General features: G+C 43.6%; 1 protein-coding gene across 1 annotated transcript; it reads left to right on the plus strand.

The window, feature by feature from the left end:
* The first annotated feature begins 5,216 nt into the window (after nt 1–5,216).
* On the plus strand, nt 5,217–6,367 carry LOC123148127 (chitinase 1). The gene has a single exon (XM_044567487.1). The coding sequence runs from the start codon at nt 5,282–5,284 to the stop codon at nt 6,143–6,145; it is 864 nt and encodes a 287-aa protein (XP_044423422.1). The 5' UTR covers nt 5,217–5,281; the 3' UTR covers nt 6,146–6,367.
* The last annotated feature ends 4,538 nt before the right edge of the window (nt 6,368–10,905 follow it).

Consider the following 10,905-nt stretch of genomic DNA (forward strand, 5'->3'; position numbering starts at 1 on the left):
GAACAATTTTCAAATCTGCCAAAAAATGAAATCCATAAAGTTTTTCAAATTCATGTACTTTTTTAAAAATTGGGAACATTTTGCAAATTCATGAACATTTTTAAGATTCATGAATATTTTTTGAAATCTGGGGAACATTTTATAAATTCATAAAAAATGTATGGGTTTGGGCCTTGGGCCCTTGCTCGTCCAGCCTTGGATCCACGCGATATGTGTGTGAGATGGTTTAAGAGGTCACATTCCAATAATCCATACTAATTTGCTTTGTTAAGATGTCACACTCAGTGAGAGTACCATGCATGTGCCTTCATTATCGTAACTGGAAAGGACTTTGACATCCTGTACGCCGAGTCAATACCGTATGTTCGTGTAAGGTGGAATTCATCTATTGTAATCTGGTCTGAAGTTTCCGCATCTGAACGGATATCATCTGTGTGATGTCGTAGTCGCCTCGGTGTACTGTATTCAACTTCGGTGCATGGAAATCTCTCTAGCGTTAAGCCTCAGGCTCAGAAGCAGAGCCGCTGCCATGAGAGCTTGAGTAGCATTTTTTAAATACATGGTCAAATTATTTCTTGCACATTTTTTTGTATACATGACAAAACATTTTTATCTATATAAGTTTAACAATTTTCAAATGCGTGTTTAACATTTTTCAATTATGTATGTAAAGTGATTCTATTATACATATAAGTAGAATATTATGAAATATAAGCAAAATAAAAAAGGAAAATACAAGGAAAGAAAGAATAAAATGCCGAATGCCCGTGGTCCCTGCTGGGCCACCCCATTATGGGCACTGGTTGACACAAGCGCTCGCTTCGTCTCGCGTGAAGTAAGACATATCAGTGGGCAGTTCCTATATGACGCGTAGGTCGCTGCGAAGCGAAGCGACCTGACACATAACCCCCCCCCCCCCCCCCCCCCCCCCCCCCCCCCACACACACACACGCCCCATTGCAAATACCACGCAAATGCACACCTCAGGGCACGCGATGATGCAATCTGGGTCGGCCCATTAGTGGTTTTTGTCTCTTACTGGTTTTGAGAAGGTTCTAGAATTGTTGATGAACTGATTTTTTCAAACAAAAAAATCTTGGTTCTCAATTGTTTTTTATTTTATTATTTTTTATTTACGTAAAAAAATCAAATCGACAAACACTTTCTCAAACTCGTGAACTTTTTTGAAACTCATGAATAGTTTTAAAATTTGTGAACCTTTTGCGTTAAGTTTTATGATGAAAATCTCAAACAATTTTTAAATTGTTCCAAATTGATGATTTCTTTAAATCTGTGTACTCTTTTCCATTTCATGAACAATTTTTAAATCTCCCAACAATTTTTCAAATCCATAAACTGTTTCAAATTCATATACTTTTTAGAAATCAGGAACATTTTGCAAAATTGTGAACATTTTTAATATTCCTGATTTATTTTGTTTTTTTTAAATCAAGGGAGCATTTCATAAATTTTCGTAAAAAAATTGTATGGGTTTGGGCCATGGGCCCTCGCTCGTACCACCTAGGATCCACATGATACATGTGTGAGATGGTTTAAGAGGTCACACTCCAATACTCCATGCTAAAATTTGTTTTTTTAAGAAAAGGCCATCATAGCTAGCTTTATTAAATTATGGAACACTTACATCATTTGCAAGAAATACAATTAAGCAACTAGGGGGTTCATCACCCCAAACACAAGAAATATTATTATGAAAACTAAAGCTAGCTAGCTCATGGGCCACACCATTGGCATCTCTGGGACAATGTTTGAAATCAGCGGTTCCAATTTGAACTGGCGTATCTACACAATCTGCATATATCGCTGCTGCCGAGTCCCACCATTGTATTTGACCTTTGCAAAAATTTACGACTTCAATTGAATCGGATTATGCCTAGACCTTATTAGTTCCAATATAATTTGCAAGATGTAGTCCATCCCTCATGGCTAAAGCTTCCATTGTTGCTGCATTTGCTGCATATGGGTAACAGACGCACTTGGCTGCAATGAATGATCCATTCACATCTCTAATGATAGCGGCCGTCACTCCTGTGCCAAAATCAACATAAAAATATGCGTCAACATTTAGCTTCACATAGCCAAGATTCGGTTTGGACCATTTAGGGGGTACTACTTTGGATGTTTTATCGGTTTAGATTTGCATTATTTATGGTTATTACCAAAACTGAAACAGGCCAATGGCCAAACAGGGGCACCCTCTCTGAATGTGTAGTTTGCCTCCTCAACCACCAAAGGTACCAGCAGACTACCGCAACTATTGCTTCAACCTCCACTGATTATGTGCCATGCATCAAGGCAGAAGGAGATCTGAAAATATGTTCAAGGACAGCCGACCCCGAAAGGTCAATAACAAGAGCTTCTTGAATTGGGTTCACAAGCCCTAGTTTTTCCCAAAGATAAACAACCTTGTCACAAGTGAACAGGAGGTGTCTGACATCTTCAACTCCTTGTTTTGCAAATGGGACAATGACCTTCATGGCCAATATGGTGATTGGTTAGGATGCTTTTTAATGGAAGGATTCCGCGAAGAGCCCTCCAACAGAAAATCTGAACTTTCTTGGGAATCTTCAATTCCCACAGCTTCTTCCAAACTGGATTATTAGTAGATGGTCCAGGAGCAGCCATAGATATTGATCTACCTCCAAATTGGTGGTTCCATTCTAAATGGTAGGCCGTGCAGACGGAGAAGATTCCATTTCGTGTTGAATTCCATGCAACGAAATCACCAACACCTATGTTTAGTGGGATTAGCATAATCCTACATGCATCAATGAAACCAAAGGTAGCAGTAACCAACTCCCCATCCCATCCGCCCGTAATGGGGTTAATGAGTTCACTAACCTTTGTTAATAGTTGATGACCTCATCGAGTGATAATCATCCTGCTAGGACTAGATGGGACCCAAGGGTCCGTCCAAATATTAACACTCTCACCGTTTCCAATTCGCCAAATGTAGCCTCGTTTGGATGTTTGGATGCCGGCAACAAAGCTTTGCCACATGAAGGAGGATCCATTCTTTGGTCCTGCTTTGAGATCTCACAACGTGGGTAATATTTTGCTTTCAAAATCTAGGCACAAATAGAATCTGGTATTCGATAAGTCGCCAAACTTTTTTTGCAAGCATCGCTAGGTTGAAACTATGCAGATCACGAAATCCCATCCCACCAATATTTTTTGGAACACATAGCTTCCACCATGCATACAAATGTATTCTTTTATTTTCTTCACCGTCACCCCACCAACATCCTGCAATAAGGACCATAATATACTTGCATAGCCCCTTGGGTAATTTGAAGACTGACATAGCATATACAGTGATAGATTGTGCAACAACTTTCAACAAAATTCCCTTTCCACCAATCGAGAGGTGTTTCTCATTCCTTCCATTAATCTTTTCTCGAATCCGGTCAAGAAAGTGCTTAAAGCAATCACTACGGTCAGCTCCAAATAAGGCAGCAAGACCTAGATAACGATTAGATAAAGCTTCTTTATCTATATGGAGCTCATTACGTAATTAAGTTCTAGCAACATTAATAGTATTGGGACTAAAGAATATACTAGATTTTGCTCTACTCACCAACTGACCTGAGTTTGCACAATATGTATCAAGTACTTGTTGCAAGGAAGCTGCATTTAACAAATCTGCCTTCTTGAGAATTAAAGAATCATTGGCAAAAAGTAGGTGTGACACCGATGGTGCATTTCTGCACACTCTAATTCCATCAATGCCTCCAGCTTCTTCCTCGTGCATCAATGGACTTGACAATCCTTCTGCACACAGTAAAAAGAGGTAAGGGGAGAGAGGGTCCCCTTGCCTAATACATCTCGTAGGTGTAAAACTTTTTGTTTCCTGAGAATTATGTCTGATTGTGTACTTAACAGAGCTCACACAATTCATAACTAAATTGACCCACTGTTCATGGAAACCAAGCTTGATCATCATATTCCTTAAGAACACCATTCAACCATGTCATAGGCCTTATGCATATCCAGTTTCACAACACACAAATCGGTCTGACCTTCCTTTTTATTTTTTATTTTATGCACACATCATAAGCGACAAACACATTATCTGTGATAAGTCTGCCCGGGACAAAAGCACTCTGATATGGTGAAGTAATCTTTGGAAGAATAATTTTCAGAGGGGCAGCAAGTATTTTCTAGATGATCTTATATATTACATTGCATGAGCTAATGGGGCTGTACCGAGTAATGAGTTCAGGAGATTCATTTTTTGGGATCAGGGAGAGTACCATGCTAAAATTTGTTGTTGAGACGTCACACTCAGTGAGAGTAGCATGCATGTGCCTTCGCCCTTCATTATCGTAACTGGAAAAAAACTTTGACATCCTATATGACCGGTCAATACCGTATGCTCGTGTAAGGTGGAATTCTACGCTTACGAGTGACCTAACAAACAAAAAATGCTGGAAAGTGGCCTAACAAATTAATACCCGAAGAGAGTGTGCCGACAACCCACGAGGGAAATTCGGGCTTGACGATCTCGTCCAGTGTACAATATAGAGAATGATTGGATATGTTTTAGTCTCATGACTAAAAATAGTGGAATTAAAACTTGCCAGCCTTATTCATGCTTGGATCCAAATATTAAAGAGACTAAAATCAAGTTAATAAGCATTTATTATCCTCCAAACCACCAATTTAGAACTCGCATGTGTTAAAGAAGAGGAGTTAAATGAGGAGAGAGAGGACTAATCAACATTTTAATAGGAGTACCCCTGACTAAAATATTTTAGTCTCTAAGACTAGTTTTAGCCTTTCTTTAGTCAGAGGTGCTTGGAATTTTAGTCTCTTAAAGAGATTATTTTTAGTCAGACTAAAATAATCCCTTGATCCAAGCACCCTCGTAGTCTGAAGGTTCCGCGTCTGAACGGATATGTGATGTCGTGGTCGCCTCGGTGTACTGTCATCAACTTCGATCGGAGCATGGAAATCTCTCGAGCGTTTAAGCCTCAGGTTCAGAAGCAGAGTCGCTGCCATGAGAGCTAACGTGTGATGTTCCCGCGCGTCGCCCGGAGATCCGTCAAAACAAAACAACGACACTTCTCACAGATGTGGAAACTAGCAGCATGCCATTGTTGACTCGCTCCAGACCTTCGCGGACGTAGTACGTGGCATGCAAAGCGGCCACACGCGAGCCAGCGCACGGCCGCTATAAATTCGGACAATGTCTAGCCTGCATGTCATTCGATCCACTGAGCTACTTAGATTTCATTCGATCCATTGAGCTGAGCCAGCCATGACGAACGGGTACCTCTTCCGGGAGTACATCGGCGCGCAGTTCACCGGCGTCCGGTTCTCCGACGTGCCCGTGAACACCGGCGTGAGCTTACACTTCATCCTCGCCTTCGCCATCGACTACCTGGCGAGCCAGCAGTCCAAGCCCACGCCGACCAACGGCGTCTTCAAGCCGTTCTGGGACACGGGCAACCTCACCCCGGCCGCCATGGCCGCCACCAAGGCGGCCCACCCTAACCTGAGCATCATGGTCAGCATCGGCGGCGACACCGTCCAGAACACGGGCGTCAACGCCACCTACGCCCCGACCTCCGTCGACTCGTGGGTGGCCAACGCCGTCTCCTCCCTCTCCGCCATGATCAACCAGTACGGGCTGGACGGCGTGGACGTGGACTACGAGCACTTCGGCACCGACGTGGACACCTTCGTGGAGGGCATCGGCCGCCTGCTCACCCAGCTCAAGGCCCGCTTCCCCAACATCCGCACCTCCATCGCGCCCTACGAGCTCCCGGTCAACCAGAAGTACTACCAGGCTCTGTGGAGGAAGTACTCCGGGGTCATCGACTACGTCAACTTCCAGTTCTACGGCTACGGCGCCAACACCGTCGTCCAGTACTACGTGCAGTTCTACGACGAGCAGGCGCGCAACTACCCCGGCTCCGGCGGCACCAAGCTGCTCGCCAGCTTCAAGACCGGCAACGTCACCGGCCTGCTCTCGCCGGATCAAGGCATCAGCGGCGCCAAGGAGCTCCAGCGGCAGGGCAAGCTGCCGGGGATCTTCATCTTTTCGGCGGATAGCTCTAAGATGAGCCCCTACCTGTTCAAGTATGAGACCCAGGCGCAGCAGCTCGTCGCCAACCACTAACTAAGTGGTGGATTCGATCCGCTAATAAGTGAGTAAGACAAGTTTGCTGCATACAGCATACGTACGGGGTCATGTATATCCCGGATATGTACTGGGACTAAATAAATGCCGTGTACGTACTCAAGCTTGAATAAGCGGCACCTACTTTGGTTTGCTCTACATTATGTGTCTTTCGTATGAGTGTGAATTATGGGATCGTCTATGGAAACTTTGTTTTTGTCACTCTAGTTTTTGACCAATTTATTTATGTCACTCTAGAATTTGACATTTCACTTTTACCATTCTTAGTTTTGGATAATACATCACAATTGTCATTCCGTAGCAAAAACAATAATTTTAAAGTGGCAATTGTATCAAAACCTAAGAATGACAAAAGTGAAATGAAAAGTCATTGCTTTTGCCATGGAATGACATTTGTAATGTATTGTTAAAACTAAAAGTGGCAAAAGTGATATGTCAAAGTATATTTTGGTATAAGCAAAATAGACAAAAGTTAGAGTGACAAAAACAAAATTTTCCCGACCACCTATACCTCAAGTCTCAGGCCTCATGCGCCTGATTTCTTTTTGCTTGTCTTAGTACAATATTTGGGCCTTGGATAAAAAGATGGACGGTCGGATGATAGTCGTTCTCTGAACCGATCCGACACATGGTCTCCGGCACTCCTTCTGGAACCATCGTGCGACGCAGGCTGGACCGGCTGCTCCTCTCCACCCCATCTCCACCCTGTCGAGGGTGGAATGCAAAGATGCGACGCACAAATTCACCGACACGACAACTATGCACACTAGACAGCCAAGTTCGAACAGCTTCAACCGACAAATAGCTGAATAACACAAATAAAATGCACATGCGACACATCATTTAACGTGAAAAAACCTCCTCAAATTGAGGGGTAAAAAATCACGACTATGGACCGACCAATCTACATAGCTTCATCATAAGAACGATGAGGGCAGAGCCTTTTTTAAACCTTTAGAGAGATTTACAAGACAATTTCCACGTTGCCAACCGACAACTGCAACAACAACCACAAGAGGCAAGATTTCAACAAAGCAGAATTTACACAACTTCTCTCCCCTTCAATATTTTGCAAACTACTCTCAAACCACTAAACCAAACAATACCAAATTTGACGGAGAAGTAGACATACGAGTTCTGAAATGTCCTCAAAATTGTAGCTTAATCAGACATTGTTTGTTTTCCCAAACTTTTTGTCTCCCAAAACAACTCTATTCTAAAACTACAGTGGGAGCTGACAAAATCACTCTCAAATCTAATGCCCCACTGACCCAATCCTCAAACCAGCTAACCAGATCAAACTACTCGAGGTAAGGAATGAGCTCACCAAGCTTAGGATCAATCTAAACATGTTTGAGCCTCCAATCACCAGCTTGAATAGTGTCTAGTCAGAAGCAGTAAATCTGGACAGCACCTCCTGTTCTACTTCTTCTCTCTCACAGTTTGTGTTCTTATGTGTGATGTCTCTCACTCTCACAATGGCAACCACCACTGGCAGGGATGGAGTGGCTAGGGTTTTCTTCTCTACTCCCTTCACTAGAAACCACTCACAACCGTTGGATGCAAATCAGATCAACGATCCATATGTGTTGGACTTTATTGGGCTCATGTTGGGTTGCCAACACACCTCCATATGGAGGGAGTTAGCCCAACAAACTCCCCATCCTAACATCATAGAGGGTCTCACTGCCTTTCAGCAGCCATGCCAGCGAGTCGGCGGCATACGTTGAGCTTCTTCCTTGTCACCACACCTTGGTGAACATATCAGCCCCATTGTCCTAGGTGTGAACCTTCTCAAGTTGCATTTGCTTGGAATATTACACATTTTCAATGCTTATACCTTGAATAAATGTTTGCATTATTACTCAACTGGATGGCTATTTGGTTGTCACAAAACATCACACGCTTGTCTTGTTTAAAACCAAGCTCACAAGCCAACAATTTCAGCCACAATAGCTCTTTGCTCGCCTTTGTTACTACAATAAATTCAACTTCAGATGTACTCAATGCCACACACTTTTGCAGCCTGCTTTGTCATGGCACCACTTCCCCTGCATATAGATAACCAGGTAACATGAAATAAACTTCCTTCTGCCAACATCTCCGGCCATATCAGAATCTAAAAAGACAATTAGCTTGGGTTCACCATCACCGAAGCAAAGCTTCATATTAGAGCTGCCCCGGAGATATCTCAAAATCCACTTCACAGCTTCCCAATGAGCTATTCCTGGATTAGACATAAGTCTACTCACAGTACTAACCGCATGAGCATATCATGCTTTGTACATAAGATAGCATATATCAAACTCTGAACCGCTGAAGCATAAGGAATAATATATATTTCCGTTTTCTTCTCATCAGTGGTAGGACACTGCTTGGTGCTCAACTTTAAATGGGCTGCTAGTGGACAATTCAGAACTTTAGTATTGTCCATCCTAAACCATTGAAATGCCTTCTCAATATACTTCTCTCGAGACAAGTACAACTTGTTGGAATTTTTTCTCTCTCTCCCAATTCTCATCCCGAGAATGTTCTCTGCTAGACCTAGGTCTTTCATGGCGAAGCATTTGCTCAACTCCTTCTTCAACTTAGCAATCCTAGAGACATTCATGCCAACAATTAGGATATCATCAACACATAGCAACAATATGATAAAATCATGACCCAAGAACTATTTGAATAAACACACAATGGTCTGATCTACACTTCTTGTAACCTTGCTCCCCCATGACAGTTTCAAACTTCATGTGCCAATGTCTTGGTGCTTGTTTCAGGCCATAAAGACTTCTCTTCAACTTGCACACATAGTCTTCTTTGCTTTTCATAAGAAACCCCTCAGGTTGCTCCATATATATTTCTTCCTCCAATTCACCATGAAGGAATGACGTCTTCACATTGATTTGCTCAACCTCTAAGATGAGACTTGCTGCCATGCCAAGGATTGCTCTAATGGATGTCATCTTCATAGCCAGAGAAAAGATCTCATCATAATTAATGCCTTTTCTCTGACTAAATCCTTTTACAACTAACCTGGCCTTGTATCTTGGATATGATGCGTGCTATTCTTACTTGATTCTGTAGACCCACTTGTTTTCAAAATTTTCTTGCCCTTGAACAACTTCACCAACTCATAAGTATGATTCTTATGCAAGGAGTCCATCTCTTCTTGCATAGACTTTTTCTACTCCGTGTGCTCATCTTCCATTGCATCTGCAAAGCACCAAGGTTCTGAACCGTTAGATAATAACACCATGTATTGATTTGTGGGATACCTGCTGCAAGGAATTCGACCCCTATTGGATCTTCTCAGTGGAGCAGTTGGTGGCTTGTTAGGCACTGGTGCTTCCTACCGATCAGGATCATCAACTTTAACATCATACTCATGCTGCTTTTGGGAAGCATCTTCTTCACCTGCACCAACATGTACATCATCTGGTACATCTTCTACATCTACTTCAACTTGCATTGGAGTTGGAGCTGTAGGAACTGGGTCAAAATCAATCATGTCTTGCTATTGCTAAGGAGGAACCTGCCCCTTTGTCTTCACAATATTCCCAATTGTTTGGTCTTGTACAAACACAACATCATGGCTTCTCACAACTTTTCTTGCTATAGGGTCAAACATCTTGTAGTCAAACTCATCACTTCGTCTGCCTAGCTCATAGTCAGCGGATCCGATTCTCTTCTCTCACCTCGTCTGCCTAGCTCAGCGAATTCAGGGCCGAGCTAACACAGAGTCAATCCCCGCTCAATGGACCACATCGAGATATGGACCTTGCTGCTCGCAACATGCGATGGTGCGACCCCTCTCCGGCGATGCGAGACCCTCGATCTTGCAACTGTGTTGGCATATTTTTTCTTTTGTATGAGAGTGATGGATGCCTGGGTTAGCCTCCAAACAAGAAGGACATTGCTATGAAAGAGCTGCAAGAGAGAAAGCAGTTGCAGGTGGATGGTGTTCTAGAATGCTTGGATTGCACAGATTCTGCCCGGGGATGTTAAGATGTTCCCATTGCAACTCACTGATGAAGGCTGGGCTTCTATTCTGATGGGCTTCTCGATGACGTTGGAACTTAGCGGCAGCTGGTAGACCCTTTTTCGCAAAATAGAAAAGGTAGGCCTTTTTTAGAAATGGAGGAGGACCCCCGGCCTCTGCATCTGAACGATGCATGCAGCCACTTTATTAATTATTCACACAAAACCTTACAAAGTCATACAACAGTAAGACTAAAGTCATCGTCTAGGCAACATCTGTCGCTACTCATATCCAGTTGATGTAGGGATGCTGATAGTCTGGGCCTAATACCAAACATATTTCGTAGCCAAACCTAACATCTAAGACCTGAGGTACCAACCAGAACGCCTGTCAGGTATGGGGCACCCACTAGTCCGACGCATTCCTCAATCAGGACACCTGCCAGGTATGAGGCCGCCGCAGCCACCTGCCACCAATCCATCTTCAATGTTGTACTGCTGCATCTACCTTGCCCGGTCTAGCTGCTGTCGACGCCACCACGACGCCAGACAACGCCACCATCCTGCGCTCGTCCATCATCACACGCCCACCAGTGAGACCCCGCTACTCCATGTCGCTGAGACCCGCCGTTGTCGACGTGCCAGATGCCACGCCGCTCCTCTGACACGAAACACCACCTGCTGCCACTGGTCCCATCCCATCCGCCTGCAGTTCCTCAAACCGAGCACCCAAACGCCCAGGCGGCGCCTCCAAGCAGGGCACG

The sequence above is a fragment of the Triticum aestivum genome, chromosome 7A (assembly GCF_018294505.1).
Source record: "Triticum aestivum cultivar Chinese Spring chromosome 7A, IWGSC CS RefSeq v2.1, whole genome shotgun sequence".
In the NCBI taxonomy this organism is placed as follows: Eukaryota; Viridiplantae; Streptophyta; class Magnoliopsida; order Poales; family Poaceae; genus Triticum; species Triticum aestivum.

What these genes read in the sequence shown, in the direction of transcription:
- LOC123148127 (XM_044567487.1), top strand. Translation starts at nt 5,282, where the DNA reads ATGACGAACGGGTACCTCTTCCGGGAGTACATCGGCGCGCAGTTCACC.